At 38.4% G+C, this 18,289-nt stretch overlaps 1 protein-coding gene across 3 annotated transcripts; it reads right to left on the minus strand.

Moving 5' to 3' along the window:
• Positions 1-5,817: 5,817 nt before the first annotated feature.
• Positions 5,818-16,588, minus strand: BIO1 (adenosylmethionine-8-amino-7-oxononanoate transaminase). 3 transcript variants are annotated; one of them, XR_015235420.1, is made up of 15 exons: positions 16,226-16,572; positions 14,778-15,607; positions 13,481-13,651; positions 13,052-13,313; positions 12,807-12,887; positions 12,492-12,612; positions 9,713-9,861; positions 8,818-8,912; positions 8,283-8,398; positions 8,055-8,201; positions 7,499-7,632; positions 7,167-7,416; positions 6,810-6,944; positions 6,337-6,449; positions 5,818-6,241 (listed from the first exon to the last, which is right to left on the minus strand). XR_015235420.1 is itself a non-coding variant. In XM_086664489.1 (15 exons), the coding sequence occupies exons 2-15, from the start codon at positions 15,518-15,520 to the stop codon at positions 6,031-6,033; spliced, it is 2,610 nt and encodes an 869-aa protein (XP_086520615.1). In that variant the 5' UTR covers positions 15,521-15,607; positions 16,226-16,588; the 3' UTR covers positions 5,818-6,030. The 3 variants fall into 3 exon arrangements, 2 of the variants coding, with proteins under 2 accessions (XP_086520615.1, XP_086520614.1); XM_086664489.1 differs by having other exon boundaries at positions 7,285-7,416; positions 16,226-16,588; XM_086664488.1 differs by lacking the exon at positions 16,226-16,572 and having other exon boundaries at positions 7,285-7,416; positions 14,778-15,608.
• Between the last annotated feature and the right edge of the window lie 1,701 nt (positions 16,589-18,289).

Raw genomic sequence — 18,289 nt, forward strand, 5'->3', positions numbered from 1 at the left:
TCCATCGGCTTAAGTTCAATTTCTGTAATTTTTTGTGAAAGAATCTCAACTTTTAGATGTAACTTTTTATCTAGAGATTATATTAATATAATGTATGAAATTTAGTTTAATTTATTGATATTTCTAATTAAGTTTTTATTATTATTTTTTATTGAAAAAAACTCGTAACCCGTCCGTCGGAGCCCGTTAGAGCCCGATCGGGTTTTCGGGCAAAAATCGGGTCGTGGGCACCAAATAACGTACGTATATGTGTCCGGCCCGATATGCCCGCTAGGTCGATCAGGCACAATACCATGGAACCCGATCCCCCCGAACCCGCGCACAAAGAATCCGAGCCCGACCGAACCCGCCCGATTCCCACCCCTAGTCTTGGCAAACCCATCTTATCTTAGTAGTCTTTCAGTGTCATATTTCAGTCATCTTCTTCGCTACATTTAGACGGTCGGCCACTGATTTAGATACAAGATATCATTAAACATCCCGCTTAGTTGTATTAGCAACCAATTTTTTTTTTTTTTTTATTTTCCAATTCCTCCTTTAAATGCAACTGGCTAGAAGTTTTTGCATTTGTAAAGCGCCAGAAAAGCCAAGTTAAAACACGACGAAATATATTTTAGAAGACCAAATGTAATTTAAAAGCAAAGTTAATTTAACAAATGAAATAAAATGGTCTTTTTTTTTTGTTGAAAGAAACATAAGGGGAAGGGAGAAAACTAGGAAGCAAAAGAGTTGTGAAGATCAGCGAGTAAGTGCCAAGAGCAATGTTGTCGTGGAGTGAAAGAGAAGAGAATGCAAGTCGAAGTTCTGCTGAAGATGGGTGATGTTGTCTATGTGTTTGCCTGATTGCCAGTTGATTGCGGTATTGTTGTTGTGGAGATGCCTAATCAAGTTTTGATTGTCTCTTTCAATATGTATGTGCCGGATTTGAAGATTAGTAACCCAATGCAAAGCTCAAATGATTGAGCGACATTCACATTCTTATGCATTTTGACCTCTGGTTGTATCTTCTAAGGTTGCGATAAAAGCGGTGTGGGCATCGTGAATGATACAGCCTATGCCTGCTGGTTCGGATAGGGCGGTGAAGGCAGCATCGCCATTAATTTTGAGGAAGGGGGCCTGAGGAGGAGTCCAAGGCTGAGATGTAACCATCGTTGAAGTGGTTTTCTTGGTGATCTCCCCTGTAGAAGTTCCTCTGATTCTCATGATAACCTACATCGGAGATTGATCCTGTGACATTAAACATTTTTCACAACGCGATTTCCATAAAAACCATAATATTTTCGCATAAAGGCTCACCTTCTCTGCTTCGAGATCCTTCCAATGAAGAATCCAATCGCAGAGACTAGTGATGTGCTTAGAAATAATATTGAAGTGAAACCATATAGCGCCGGATCGTTCACAGTGAAGTAAACACATGGGTGATCGTTTCAGTACTCACAATTGTAGATATTACCGATGAGCTTTCCTATTTTGTCTCTTACCGGTAGACTGTTCGTACAGCATTTTCACAGAAAAAGTTTGATTCTAGGTGTCGTAATAATGTTCCAAATGTGTTTCCATTCCCTCGTTTTATATGAATAATTGTTGGTTCTGAGGTGATTATACATCGAGCTAATAGTGAAGTTACCTGATTTGGTTAGGGTTCATCGCATAGTGTCTTCCTTATGATCCTGTAAATTAATGCTAAGAATCGCATTACATATGTTTCTGTCGAAGCATTGATCAATGATATTGGTATTCCATTGGTTATTACTAATAAGTTGCTCCACTGTAATTAGTTGGTTGTTTAGTGGTGTTTCTCAGGGGTGGTGGGTGGTCTGGTATCCAGTAGTCAGACCAAATTTTTATGTTGGTCCCTTTATTGATATCCCAAAAAATGAGGCGAGACACTTTATCATAATGTTTAACTAAAAATTTCCAAAACCAGGGATGGTTAGATTTTGCTGGGGGAGGGTTTTAATCCTTGGGATAGTATTTCGCTTTCAGGATTTTGGCCCAAGGGGTCTCAAGATGGCCGAAAACCGATTTATTCAACCAGGAGAGATTGATGGCCAGGGAGTTAAGTTTGGACTGAATGTGGCTAGAGAGGTTAGTCCACTTGGACTGGATAAATGTGCTACATTCCGGGTGGGACATCCACGTCCAAATGAATTTGAATGGTTTCTTACCGAGACTGGTTTTCGATTTGGTATTAAGGAGGATGAGGGTGTGGTCAGATCCAATATGGGGAAGATGCATGAGAGTGGTGGTAGGGTAGTTCAGCAGCCACTGGTGGTTGGTTAAGGCCCTGTCAAGTTTCTCACAGATAAGGTTGCCAGAGAATTGTTTATTAGTCCAAGTGAAGGGATGGCCCGTAAAGCCAATGTCTTGGAGGCCCATATTATTGATAATGTGTTTGATGTGTAGAGAGTGGGCCAGAAGGGCCTCCTTGCCTCCAATTTTGTCCACTGGGTGGAGAATGGTATTAAGGTCCCCTATGACAACCCATGGGGTGTTGTTATCAGGAGTAAGGAGCTTCAGCTGCTCCCAAGGTTTCATCCGATTATTATGACAAGGGCAATCATAAAACCCTGTGATGTGTATATGGGTATTGGTATTTACCTGAGTGCCCTTAATATGAATTATGTTGTTGTCCGCAGAAATGATGTCGATGGAGTGGCCTTGGATCCAAAAGATCGCAAGCCTACCCGCTTTGTTTTGAGGCTCAATTGTGTGGTGCTTATAGTCCAAATGGAGATTAAGAAGTCTCCCAACGTTAGTGTCCATGCATCTGGGTTCGCACAAGAAGATGAAATCCAGTCTATACTCTCTAATGAGGTTCCACAGGTGTTTGTGATTGAGGTAACTACCGCACCGTCTCACATTCCAAGCTAGGATGGAGAGGTCGTTAGGGGGTGGTGGGGTTGTTGACATACTCATGACTAGGAGGCTCGCTACAGCAAGCAGCTGGTAGAAAAGCCTCCAACTAAAGTCTCGGGGTACCCACCTAGAACTTAAGACTAGAAAAGCCCGAGTGTCTCCAGAAAGGTACGGGAAAGAGCCAGGCCCAGGTAGTAGCAAAAGGCGCCACCAAGAGGAACAAGGCTCAAGAACAAGAACAAGACAAGAAACAACTAAGTAGAAAAGAAGAAATAAAACAGAAAGGAGACAAGAGACATTGATAGATAACATAAACGACTAAAAATAACAAAAGGGTAACAAACAAAAAACAATAGAGATGGTGTAATTGGTACAAGTTGTAAGAGAAACCAAAAGAGGGTTGCTCCTGCTTCAATGTCTTATACCATTGACATGCAGAGAGCTAAACCAATCGACTCCTCGCCAACCAGAGTGGCGAAGAGGACAATCACTATTGCACTTGTACCAAGCACAGCAGAGACAAAACACAAACATCCTAAGAAAAACTAACAACAAAACATCAAAAAAACCGAGCAAACTACAAACTAAAAACTACTGAGACTGAGCAAGAAAAACATCAAGTAGATTGTCTTGGTGGAGTTACATCCCCTCCTTCTCCCCTGCTGGTCAGGATGGCTATGCTTCTTGAGAGGATCATGGACTCTTCAAGCAAGCTCTGGGCTTCCTGGTAATAGCATAGGTTGGTTTGGCTGGTAGTCTTCAGATGAGTCCTTTGAGGGGTAAGTAGAACTGATTGAGTGATGGCTGGGACTACCTCTGGTTCGTTTACCAGAAGGTGTGAAGAGGAGGTGGGGAAGAGTTGGTTGATGAACAGGAGAAGGTGGAGGTGCAAGGAGAATGGGTTCATCATGGACAAGGTCTGAAGAGATGACAATGGTAGTGTCCATAAGGTCGAGATCAGAGTTCACCTCATCATCAGAGGGTTGATCTTGGTTGGGAGAAGGGCATTGGTTAAGAGGATTCTCGATAATCTTGCAAAGCTGACAAATAGCACTTGGGAATTTTCGATAACTGATCTTGATATCAGATTCTTTGTCAACAAAGACGAGATTGATGACCGCAAACGAAGGAGATCTCACATCATATAAGAATTGTACCCGAATAACTTAATTGTTGACAAAACCTAGGTTCCTTGGTCTAACCTAGATAATTTTACCCATACGATCAAAAATAGTGTCCAGGTCTTCCTTGTTCTGGATCTCCATAGGCAACTTATAGAAGGTGCACCACATGGGCTCGCGGTAGAGGTCATCCACTCCCTTAGTGAGAGGGAGGTCGACTTGCTTCAGCATTAGGAACATGCACCTCATGATCCAGGGGCGACAAAACCCTGGTTGATGGATTATAGGTCTTGGTTGGTTGAGGGTTTAGGGTATCAGATAGAGACACAACTATGGGATGAAAGTGCATAATGGGTAGCCATGAGAAATAGGTTTGGAATAGGAGGGAAGAGTATGATGAATGAACTAGAGAGGGTGTGAAATATATAGCCCTGGTTCCATGCAAGTCGAGAGAGAAGATCCAAACTAGCATAATCTCCATGCAAGCACTGGGACTGGGAAGGGAATCCCACCACTATAGTCAACTCGCTAACGCCGGTGCTGACGAAAGACATTCTAGAGAGAGAAAGAGGAACTAAGACCGAGCGAAGTAAAACCACAAAATCGAAGAAAATCCAGAAAGACAAGAGGGGTTAACAGAAAGAGAGGGACTAGAGAGAAGAGGAAGGGAGAGAAAAACAGAGGCGATAAAAGAGAGTGGAAAGGAGTTAAACCTGCTGCGTGTTCAGCCGATTGTAGATTAGAGTGCCGATGCAGGTGGATAAGCCACGATCTGATTACTGCCCAATCCGGAAAGTTCCTATATGGGGAAGGAGCATGACGCATGCATGCAAAAGAGAGAGAGTTTAAAGGATGTTCCAAATTATGATGAGTGAATGGGGGTAGGTTGGAGGGAGTAAAGGTTATGAGAGTAATCAATCAAAGGCGTATACGTGTTTTGCCAAAATGAATGGATAATCCATGGGAGTTGTGCTAAGGTAAGGTAAGAATCAGGAATTAGGGTTCTTGGTTTTGGGGATCTGGTGGAAAGGAGGAGAAGAGGAAAAAACGTCGAGGGTGACGTCACTCCGGACTCTCTCTCTCTCTCCTCAAAAAACCTCCAAAAAACCCATGTCAAGAAAAGTCCACACCAAAGAAAGAAAATGGTCCTTCGTATAAAGTTTATTCTCAAGTGGTTTAGGATTATTCTCAAGTGGTTTAGGATGACCTTTTGTCACTTGAAAGCATCACTCTAACTTTTGTCGTCTCTTTTATATTGAAAGCATCACTCTAGTAATATCTCTCCGGGAATAAAACAAAAGAAATGTCACAACGCTCCACCAAATAGAAAATATGTTGTTCGTGATTCCGTCTATGGTCTAGGTGGTCTGCTCGTGATACAATACGACTGTAACAAGATGGTTCATATATATTATTATTGAGGATGAGGATTACAAAGTTCTTGCTCCACTGCATATGGTTTTACTTGTTTTATTTCAGAAAAAAAACCTAGATAGTATTCATAAAGCCCAAGCATCCTTTGAGCTTGTACCACTTGGTTGGGTGGCTTTAGTTCAGGAATTTAAATCTCATTCATTCACATTACTGAGTTTTTAGCCTAAGAGCCAGATTTACTTTTTGTGAGTCAGATCGTTGAAGCGATGTTTAGCTACATATTCAGCTTCATTTTAAGTAAACATCCGACTCTACCAAGATGTAAAAGCATTCAAAACCTATTAATTGATTAAATCACCCAAACACCAATGAGATTCAAATTCCCAGGCTAGATAGCTTGATCCAGAACCCTCATCCTATTTTCTGAACCAGAAAAGAACTGGTTTTGTTGATTCTAAAAACAAGACTACAACACTAATTTTATACAAGTTCAAAACATTCTAACATTGGAGAACAAGATAGAAAAGATTTGGCTGGATTCCAATTTCAGTTAGAGAGAAAATATGCAAAATATTATCGAATAAAATATGGATCGATAACCTAGGGGGGAGAAACAACCGAAGAAATAAGAATCGAGTACAAACTTTTCATCCTCACCTATGACCGGAAAATTAATCTAGTTAAACTTGCTTATAACTTGTCCTCCTTCTGCCTTTGATTCGTTGAACTCGTCTAGACGTAAATAAAGTTTGTCGAGAAGTTGGTTGCAGATTTGAGGAGATGTACACGGCCCACACATGAGATAAATAACGTTACCTAGAGGCCTCATGTAAATACCATCTTCACGAAGTCCTCGTAGAAGAGAATTTGCATATAAAGATGCATACCTGAAAACCAAAAGAAAATAAATGTGACGAATGAATCGTTGTCTAGTGAGAGAAGGAAGATAAGTAAATATAAATTAAGGAGAACAAAATAGTACCCGGCGTCACTGCCCTCGGCTTGGAGTTCAAGGGCAAAAAGAGTTCCCAATGTTACTACTCTTAATACTGCTGGATGTGATGAAATCTGGTTGACTAGCTCCATGTCCCATAACTGCAGATGGTGAATCAATCAACATTTAGTGAATGCATATTTTCAAGCTCTCTAATTGGGCTTCGGCCTGAGTGCTGCAAGCACAGCCGAGTTACTCGGCTTCAAATTGAGGTACAGCGCCCAATCATTTATAATATTTTTTCTATATGCAAGAAGCAAAATATATACTCTTTTGCTACAAATCCAAAGTGCCCGATCATATCATTCTAGAGATGGGTAAAATTGTGAATCAAGAGATAGTTTGTGAAGTGATAAGAAAATGCAGTAAGCAAGCTGAGTTCAGTTATTTTTGTCTGAGCAAGATCTCTTTATTGAGAACCAATATCCTATATTTCTTGTCTACCTAATAAGTTCATATACCTCTCTAAGCTGTCTTCCTTGTGCAGTAATATTGGAATTTGTTCGAGCGTCCTTAAACCATTCGATAGCTTTAGCAGCAGCTGAGCATCCCATAGCATGGGCAGAGTAAGAATGTCCGTGCAAGAGGGCCATAAGCTGAAATAAGATGACATGAAAAGTCAAAGGAATCAAATTTTGATATTTCTCTTGAACTTCTCAATTAGGAAACAAAAAACCTCATCATATATTATTTTTCCCCGTTGAGTTGTTTATTGTCTGTCGGATCAATAAACAATCTCGGTCAAGTTGCAAATGCTAATAAAGTTTTCCATGCTTTTATCAAGAAAAAATACCAAATCTCGGCTTCTTAGTTCTTACAATGAAATTCAAGCTCTACTATTTTTTCCACCTCTGATACATCAGCGTCCGGAATAACACAAGAGTATATCTTGAAAAGTTAATCACTTCTTTCTATAGCGCTTCATCAGGAGAGTACCTTAGAGTCTCCATCAAATGCTTCAAAAACAGCGTCAGTTGCTAATGTGGCAGCCAATGGTATCACCCCACCACTCATTAGCTTCCCGAAGCAGGCTATATCTGGTAAACAACCAAGTAGTTCTGCTGCAGACTGGGAGATGGTATTCGCAGTTAATAAAAAAGGAAGCATGAGAAAAAAGTGTGATTATAATAAAGAACACACATAAACTTACCTCGACTCCTAGGCGCCAGAAACCAGTGAAAACCTCATCAAAGATAACAGGGATGTTTCGACTTCGACATTCTTTCACAAGAATTCGTTGGAAAAGGGGGTCGATCATATGCATACCACCGGCAGCCTGTATAACTGCAAACAAATAGAAATCTAAAACATCTGACTACAAGAAATAATTTTACTTCCCCAGGTATAGAAATAGAGCTATCCCGAACACCAGGCAACAATGGCCTCACATCTCTGGCCTTCATATAGGTCCACAATAACATGGAAATTTTACAGGAATAAATCAACCCAAAAGGTCTAAATAGTAAATACAGAAACGAAGTGCCAAAAATCGACCTGATGAAATATATTTCTGTTGTTTTCATTTTTTTCTTTAGTTTTAACTTTTAATGATTTTGAAGTTAAGCAATGGATTATGGGGTTAGATCACTTACATGACCTAGTAGAGTTGAATGAAAATACTGATTTGTGGAATCAAATATTCTATGACACAACATATAAGTCATGTTTCTATACGACTAAAACGGGAAGTCAAAGTAAAACCACACCTGGCTCTATAATTAGAGCTCCAATATGTGTAGATTCTCCAGATTTTTGAAAACCCAACAATTCTTTTGATATATATGCCGAATAACTTCTAGCAAGATTTGACTCATCCCGGATTCCATAGAACAGTTCATTGCGTGAGCTGAAGGCTGTAATATTGTGAAACACATGTTAAAATACATTGAGATGAAAAACTGAAGCACCCAAACCATGAAAAATATGGCCCATACTCATTTCCTCGGGTTTAAGTTGTTTAGACTGCAAAGGTTTGGGTAAAGATAAATTCCAACTCTTGCTGCTAATGAATACTGTTGGAGGATCCAGAAAAACTCCCCTTCCTTTGTACCTGCAGAAGTTCACCAAATGCTGAAATAAGCGGATGATGTGGTGTTCCTTACCAACATACAATTCATTAAAGCATCATAGTCTACATATCCAGAAACTATTTAGTTTAGTAACTCTCGAAATGGAAAAAAGTAATGCCCCTCAAACTTCTGTTTGATATTAGGTAAAGTTTTCTTTTTCTGTAAACTTTAGTCAATATATTAAAAACAGAGAAAGTAATACAAACGAAAACTCCCATTTTGGTGAAGTTATTGCGAAGGCACACATACAAAAGCTGCTTATTTCTTTGTAAGACTAAGACTAACAATAACAGAATACGGAAGAGTGACCCCCTTCATTTATAGCAACACTAAGAATAGTGACTTCAAAATGTGTAAATGCACAAGACTTTCAAATGACCGCATGGGCAGGAATTCATACCATGGTTGTTGGAGGAAGCCTGTATATGATGATGGTGCCTGTGCTTCCATGGCTCCCAGTGTATCACCATGGTAAGATCCATTAAGAGCAAGGACCTAGAGAAGAAGAAGAAATCAAAAAATAATCACAGGTGTATGATACAATTCTTGGACAAGATAACGAGAAAAAGATCATTGGTTAGGGGAAATAATGACTATCCTTCCCTTAAAGAAATTTACTATAGATTGTAGCACTCTCAAAAAATTCATGATTGGTCAGTCAATGAAAATACTTCAACGGAAGTAACAATAGGAGTATGTCTTCGAAGGATAACAAAACAAATAAGAGGATGCAAGGGAAACATAAAAACAGAGAAACAAACTAAATCAGGGATTGTTAAAACTGCAACTTAACCTAAGAGAACAAACAACCATGGAAGAGAAAAGAAGCCCACAGGCAGCATATATTTGAGAGAAAAGAAGTTACTGACTGATAATATCTATTTGGGCTAAAGAGGAGCTGCCCTTTAGCTTTTGCACTGAAGTTTCTATTCTCTTTAGTTCAATTTCAGAGCCCATTTTTTGGCATAAGTTAAGAGCGCCTGTACTCCTTTCACTCTAACTATTCAAAAACTTTGGATGAAAGACAAAGTCAACATTCTTAGGGAGAAAAAGACTTCCATAAGGTATAAAATGTAGCTCATGTTTGAGATTATATCACAAGCTCCTTATTTTGTATTTGGAAGTCAAGAGTCAAAACCTTTGCAATGAACTCCTTGAGATCTGAGGTGAAGAGACTTATTGTAGTTAAACAGTAAGCGTTGTTGACTTCTTCCTCATTATTTATTTTATATTCAGAGAACAGGCCGCCAAGACAAAGAAAATTTAAGACCAAATCAAGTGAATTGAAGGCCTACCTTGAACTCAATAAAGCTCTTTTTCATGTTTCCCTTGCAAAAATCTAAAAGGATGCCATGATCTAATGAGAATTTTCGGAATGCCATTTTTAGTGCAATTTCAATCGCCGTGGATCCGTTGTCAGAAAAGAAGGCTCGGGAAGCCCAGCCTGCATTGAACAGAAGCAAAACTGGCTAAGTTGTAAGTTAACTTTTATTTAACAGGAGTGCAATTTACTAATGGTCATTTCTCATTTGATCCTAGAAGTGATTGACTTCTATTTTCTTGTTTAGTGTATTATCTCATAAATGGAATTTGAAGCATATTAAAGTTAAGTAATCACTATGACCTAATAAATATCTTGTTTCTGTCTTCTTTTTGGTAAAAAAAAAAAATCCATAGAGCTGAAACCAAGGACACCTCGAGACACTGTATTATCAAAGGTACTAAATTTTGATTTCGGTCTATATTTTGATCGGAATGATTTCGGTCAATGCGGAAATAACAAAAAATTTATAGAGATGATGAAAACTTTAAGTAACCAGTGAGAATATGATGAAATTGTTATGACAAATTTATTAAACAATAAGAAGCACAAAAGTAAGTCACTCTAGTCTAAACTAATTGATGATGGGTAAAAGGAAAGTTAATAGCATTTCGTTAGGAAGCTAATGTTTAAAATGTTAAAAGCTGATGTGATAAGATTTTCTTTATCATACTAGATAACAAGATATCTATATACATGTGTTACACAAGGTATAAAAAATTTAGAAATTTCCAGCTAACTTACCGAAATATTTCCATTTTCGGATCCAACTAAAACGAAACCTCACTTACATGTTTTCTTTGCATTATTTCCACTTCCGGAATAACAAAATATTTTTACAAACAATAGTTTACACCAAAACTTGATATTCTCTTACTCATTTTCTCCAAGTTTTGGTCGAACACATAAGTATTTTGATATTTTGGTCTTTCTGGTGGAAATAATGGAAAGAAAACATGCAAGTAAGATTTCATTTTGGTTCAATCTAAAATGAACATATTTCAGTGATTTGACAGAAATTTCGAAAAATTTAATACCGTGGACGTGGTACTATCAATTTGGATTGGATGATATAGACAGACATGTGGAAATTGAGAGGAGGTCCTCCATTATAAAATAGCACGGACTATCTTTTTTCTTTTAATGAGGAAGAGTTAACTAGACGAACTGTATAGAGAATTAGAGATTCCTTTTCCCTCCACAAGATATCAATGCTAATAACTTAGGTTCTTATCTTCCCTTGTAGTTTCATTACTTCATTACATATTTCGAGTTGAAGTAAAATTAAGCTTTTCTATGGAACAAAACTATGGGTGACAAGAGTATGCACTGGGTGAAATGGAACCAGGTTCGTACAAGCAGAAGCAAAGGAGGCATGGGGGTGAAAAATTTGGAATACATGAATAAAGCTCTCCTCACTAAATGGCTATGGAGGATGGATCAGGAGAGTAACCAGTTATGGCAAAGGGTTATCTCTAGTAAGTATGGCACGAGCAGTGACCTTTGGGTTAGAAAATGCAAGAATATATCTTTTGGCTGCGGAGTTTGGAAAGGCATCACAGCTCACCTAAAGGACTACCATAATATTACTAGATGGGTCCTGGGGGATGGTCTGAAAATCAAATTTTGGACGGACAGTTGGATAGGGTCGAGTAGCTTAAGCTTAAGCTTCCCTGATGTCTTCAGGTTGGCAGTTAGGCCTTTGGCTACTGTGGCAGAGATGTATAATACTGAAAGTGACTCTTGGGATATTGTAATAAGGAGGAACCTGAATGATTGGGAGATGCAGCAATATGTCCATCTATTGCAAATCATCCAAGAAGCAAATTTCTTGGATGAACCGGATTCTCGAGTTTGGCGCAATGAGGAGAGTGAGCCTCTGACAGTTGCTAACTGTTACAAAAGGTTGGATAGAGATGACATCCTCCTAGAGCCTTGTGTATCCAAATCAGTTTGGATCAAGGCTTTGCCACCAAGAGTGGGATTCTTTTTGTGGGCTATCCTAGTTCAGAAAGTTCCCACGGTGGATGCTTTGAAGAGAAGGGGTTTTCAAATCCCTAATAGATGCATTTTATGCAAGGAAGAGGAAGAATCGGCTGATCACCTATTCCTCCATTGTAGGGTGGCAGCAGCCATCTGGAACTATTTTGCTAAGCTTATGGCAACCCATTGGTGTCATCCTGAAACCATACATAATATGATAACTCAGTGGGATGGTTTGTCCAAGAGGAAGCACAGAAAGGAGGTTTGGCAGCTGGTCCCAGCTGCGATTGTATGGAGTATTTGGCAGGACAGGAATAGCAAGATCTTTAAGGAAAAGAACCTAAACTCAGTGATAGACATTGAAGATGTCAAGGGTGTCATTTACTCCTGGATTAGGAAAATAGAGAAATTTAAGAATGTTTCATATTTGGATGTAGTAGTTAATTGGGAGGCCTGGATATCGTGAAATATCACTTCTAGCCCCCATAGCATATGTACATAGCTATTTTATTTCAATAATATATTCATTCTAAGTTTCAAAAAAAATGTAAAATTAAGACACTCAAACATTGACTTGTAAGAACCTCAGGCTTACTGCATGAGAGCACAAACGATTGATCTTTTTTGAGATATTCACCTAATTGTTTGTGGATGACTTTTTTTGAAGAGAAAGCTCCTTACTAGGATATACAAACATTAAGATGTAGCTATTCTTCGGGATGGAAATACCAGCAAAAAGTGAACCAAGAGAAGAAAGCAAATTAACTAACCTCTACCAACGCCCTCAAGCAAAAGCTCTGCACATCTTAAAGCTGGCTCATAAACATTTTCAGGAAACATGACATGCCCAAATCTAGCAGCACTATAACCCATCTCTCTTGCAAGCTCAATCTGAAACCACCTAAACAAGGAAGTAGTGGTAAGAATTAAAAAATATAGCTACCAAACAAAGAGAAACACAAGGTGTTGCTAAGAAGTAAATCAAAATGAAAGAAAATCACTTGCAGAACTTTTATCAATTCTACCATCTAATTTAACTTAACATAATGGAGTCCATGACAAAAGGAATTTTTAATATGATTGACCTGTAATGTAGCATCAGGTCCTTGAGTCCACCAACTAGCACATGCATCAAATTGCTGAGTAATAAGCTCATGATTCTTAACCTACATTGAGTGGCAATATAAACTTGCAGCTGAGAATGATTATAATTTTCATAATCTTAAGAGAGAGAGAGAGAGAGAAGCGTGCTATTTTCCAAGAGATCAAGCTCTTGATACTCAAGTTGAAAATTAAAAAATCAGGGAAACTTACGCGCTTGTATACATACCTTATGAACTGAAAAAAATTCGCCACAACGTGAATCTATGACTGTCACGTTTTCTTCAAGAACTAGCCCGTGCTGAGTAAATGGCCACCAGAAAACATCTCGTGCCTTCTTCGACATGTCTTTTAATCTATTTAATCTTTCCAAATAAGAAGATTGCAATATTTCCTTGAGCGAATCGAATACATTTTGAGATTCATCCAACCACTCCATGAGGTTGTTTGACTGATCTTGTGGTACAGACGGCAGCAAAAGCACAGGAACCCTGGAAGAAGGAAAAAGCATCAGAAAACTTTTATTTCGGTAATGCAGCTAATTATCAGATTCCTCCAAGTAGACAAAGAGTGGAAAAAAGCAACAGAAGATAAAGCTAAGAGTTCTAAGAAGTAAAGATAAAGTTAACATGTTTCGTTTTGTTGAAAAAAAATTAACCTGTTTCGTAGATAAGACATTAAGGACTTCTCATTTAGTAGACCATGGTCTTCCATAAGGACGGCAGCAACATCATAACCTCTGAGTTTCAAGCTCTCGTATGCAGATATTGTTCCTGAAATACCACCTAACCGTCCATCTCCTACGAGAATAGCAGGTAATCGGAGAGGCCTGGTTTGCACACAGATGTTAGGAGGAAAATGAAGTAATATTAGTAAGAACCAACTATTGGAATGTACGAACACATTTCAAATATTCTGCCACTCGTAAGCATGCATTCATGTTAGAAGACTCGAACTAACAAAACACAATTCTTTATTTGCTTATGTCTATAGCTATGTACATGAAACTCATTTGACAAAGAAATGAAATACTCAAATAGTCTGGACTGAAGGAAATAAATAACCGACGAGGGGATCAGCCGAGGCATTTCCACAAAAGCGAGGTCATCTGACCTTTTCATTTTACGTTCCCTTATAGCTTTCTGCATATATTCGAATATCTAAGATTCTTCAGCACTGACCCTAAAACACCAGCATAATTGATAATCACATGTTGTAGAAAGTAAGATTTCTTTTTGGTTCTCCATTATAATGGTGATATGAAACAGTTTATTTCCAATAGAAGGTTACAAATAAGAATCCTTCACATGATATGCATCAAGCAGAAAATCCTAATCTGAAATACAAAATATAGAAACCATAGACAATAATATAGCCGAAATACTTAGAACCCCTAGAAAATAAAGTATGTAGGTAGAAATGTTCATCGTTTAACATCTCAAATTTGATGTAACTCTTCATCATCCAATGGTTCCTATGAATAACCTTAACACAAACCTCTCCTTTTAAGGTGAGTATAGATCTCCAGAGTCCAATGTAGTACCCCGGGTTTCCGACTTGGAATAATTCATCACTACAAATGTTTAAAATTTCTCACCCACTAACTCTGTTTTTTAGCGTTATGGAACATCAATATCGTTCTACCCATAGGCCTTAGCTGTAAGATATAATAGAACTAAAGTATTTCGAGATCATAATGTGAGCAACAACCTAAAAGCATGCCAAACATACAACTAGGACACTGCAACACAAAAGGCTGAAAAAAAAAATCAACATTACGAAATTCCTCGACATATCTTCTCCAAGCTTAAGGTTTATATAATTTTATATGAACTGCAACTTAAATCGTGATGAGCTGAAAAGGTGTTTTCAAGTAACTAAGAGTTTTAAACTATTTTTCTTAAATATTCAAATTCGCTTCTAATCAATAACAAGAAAAGAGAAAAAGTATTAACCTATACAAGTCGCATTGAAGAGAACCAGAAGGTCCAGGACTTGCAACACCACCAGCAGTTTCAATTACAGTCCACATTCCTTTCCCATCATTACTTCCATCAACCAAACCAACCCGAAAACATTTCTGCAACGAATCAAGCAACCATGAATCTTCAACAGTCCCTCCTTCTCTTTCCACAGCAAGATGAGGAGAAATTGCTTCTTTCCAACTATAAATTGTCTTACATACTAACTCAGACCCTAAAACTTCTTTCTCAATTCCTTCAATTCGTCTCTCTTCATAAAAACACAAATCTTTCAACCCTAATTCACTCTTCTCAAACAACTCATTCTCAATTCCAGCACCTAAAACCTCTTTAGCTGCAGGAATTGAAGCTTTAATAGCATGATTAGAAGCTAATATACTAACCCTAGGTTTTTTCCTCAGAAAAAACTCAGTTAGCTTCCTGTAAACATCTTTAGAATCAGAATCTAATGGAAACCCAGTTTGCACAGGCTTGATGTAGTTAAATTTAGTTCGTTCCAAATGAGAAGAAGAAGAAGAAAGAATTGAAGTAGCGAGACCAGTTGAAACTAGGGTTTTACCAACACCAGTATTAGAACCCCAAATCATGTAAATGGGATGAGAAAGATCAACTTCTAACCTAGTTAAAGAAGGTTTAGATGAAAAGTATCTTCTGATAAGATGAATAGAAGATTTGTAGTACATTTTGTGACTGAAGATAAGTGATAAAGGCAACATTGTTCTTGGTGTTGTTGTTTTTGAGTTTTCAGTTGCTTCTAGCGAGGATTATCAAATGCTAGGGTTTTACTGAGAAAATCAAAAACCCTAAGAGCAAGTCCAACCCCAGCCTGTCTTAGGCCGAAAAAACCACTTTTTCACCTAAAATTATTGGCCTCAGCTCAGCCTCTAAAATTCAGCTCCAACCCCAGCCTCTCTTGAGGCCGAAAATTTGTTCATGTGGGAGACGCGTGTGTGGACTTTTAGTCGGTGTGCGAAAAACGTGTGTGATTTTATGCATATATAAAACACGTGTTTGAACTATTTTCGAAATAATATTTTTTTTTCCAAAGTTGAAAAAATATTCGGGGACCGACATTTGGTGGGATGTATTTTAATTATTAATATTTAAGTTTTTCTAGAATTTTTAAAAAGAATTAAAACTAATTAAAATTACAAATTTATTATTTACATTAAAAAAAGATAAAAAAAAAAAAAAAAAGAAGTAGATCCTAGCCGTTGGATTTTATCCAACGGTTAGGGGATGGCCCCCAAGTGACCGTTGGGGCCCCAACGGTCACTTGGGGCCTCCATTCAGTCGCCCCTAATGTTAGGGGCGACTGAATGGCCGACCCCAGCCTCTGCTCCAAGCGGCTGGGCTTGGAGCGGGGGGCTGAGGCCAATAATTTGAATTATTGGCCTCAGCCCGGCTGGGGTTGGACTTGCTCTAACAGAGTAATCTTAATTTTGAAATGAAGCAAAAACAAAGCGTCTTAGCGTTTGGCGGGTGGCTTGTCACGTCATACGCTGAGATATATTACTATAGAAAAGAGTTTCATAATGCCTCTACAACTACCACTTGATTTCCACACTAAAACCTCTCGTTCAACTCTAAAAGCTCTACCTCAATTACAAATGCAATTTGGATTGAAAATGGGGCGTGTAAAGAGAATAATTTGAGCACTAATGAAAGCCAACTACATCAACTTTCGGTTTGTGGTCGGTCCCATTTACAGGGCAAATACCATTTGACGATCTCAATCGTGTAACTTATTCTCCATGATCAGTGGGACATTCAAACTCTAACCCAAAGTTTTTTTTTTTGTTGAGTTAAAGAAAATACAAACAAAACCAAGAGAACACAAAACTAAGATGGCGCAGAAATAAAAGAAGGAGCAGAGTTCCAGAGCTTCATTTGAAGGTTTTTCCGACCCCATTTAGCTAGAGCGTCTGCTTTGGTGTTGCATTCTCTGGGAGCGTAAGAGAAACGAATATCTGTGAAGTTATGCTTGAGATTGAGAATATCGATGATGATCTTTCTTGACTGCCATTAGATTGCTTGATTAGGATCTTCAATGTGCTTAATGATGTTCTGATTGTCACTTTCTATGTTAAGATGTTGTATGTGAAGTTGGATTTCCCATGGGATACTGTAACGGATTGCTAAACATTCGCATTCTTCTACATGATGTCCTCTGACAGTGTCTGCTCTTGCTATAACAAATTTTGCATCATGATCTTGTATAATACATCATATTCCTGCCGGTTCCGAAAGTGAAGAGAAGGAAGCATCTACATTCATTTTATCCATTGTATTGGTGATGAAGAACATGATCTTGTATAATACATCCTAACCCAAAGTTTGGGCACCCATACTATTCTTCATTTATCCATTGTATTGGTGATGAAGAACATGATCCTTCATATACAAATACGTACCTTCAAGTTTCTAGCGACCCTACTCGTAACTATGACACCCAATGGACTTTCATTTGGAAATCCCATTGATTCCTCGAATGGAAATGTTATTCTTGATAATGTCGAAAAGTATGTCTCTCAATTATCTTCCTGGTGATCAAGATCAACAATCATACGATGAATTCTATGATGAAAATCAAGTGGAGCAGATTGCAAAAGAAAAAATACTTTGGCGTTGAAGTCAGTGAGGTGTTTTTTGTGGTTTTTATAAAGGATTCAAAGTTTGAGTTTAGATTATGATTTTCAGTCTTTTTTTATGACAAAACTGATAGGGTTTGACAATCGTGGTAGAGCACGGTTGAGATGATGTGGTGATAAGGCACCGATCTTGATGAGAGTGTATCTTCTGACACTGAAAGACTTTTTGACACATAATGTTTCGTCTATGAAGAGTGGGTATTTAGCTATATATGTTGGGTTATGGAGTCTTCTAATGTTCTAAGCGGAATTTCAGACGTTTATACGTCTAATATTAGGTTGCCCAGGATCTTGTGCAAAAACAAAAGATAAACTAGTTAGGTTAAAGATGTACCTTAATCGTTTTCCCACTGAGTAAATTGAATTTTTTCCGAAGACCGAGAGCTCCACTTGTGCAGGCCCTCTACTTGAGACATCCGAGCAATCGACTTAATCTCCCGCCTTTCAAGTCAGCTAGGACCTTAATCAACAGTTAAGACGAAGAACTAATTCTTCTTTAGAGTAGATAGATAGCTGGTAACTTTTTCTCTATTTTTGTCTTCTACTTAATATGCCATAGATACAATTTTACTTGAGAAAATTCCACACTTATTTAGAGACTCCTAGAGTCAGACTCCTAATCAGATTAGAATTCAATAAGGACCACGAAAAAGAAAAGGCTCAGAGTCTTACTTTGAGTGGAATTCCCAGGAGTATGTTCCATCTGGTACTTCCCTTTGTTAGCCAAGGCAACCCATAGGATGTGCTTGTCCTGGTCGGCCCATGCATTATAGCTAGCGACTGCGTGGTCGCCCCTATCACGTCCCAAACCATGTGCCTAACCACCTATTTTGG

This window comes from Eschscholzia californica, unplaced genomic scaffold (genome assembly GCF_041429995.1).
Source record: "Eschscholzia californica isolate CP2 unplaced genomic scaffold, dmEscCali1.0.p SCAF_2, whole genome shotgun sequence".
NCBI classification, from domain to species: Eukaryota; Viridiplantae; Streptophyta; class Magnoliopsida; order Ranunculales; family Papaveraceae; genus Eschscholzia; species Eschscholzia californica.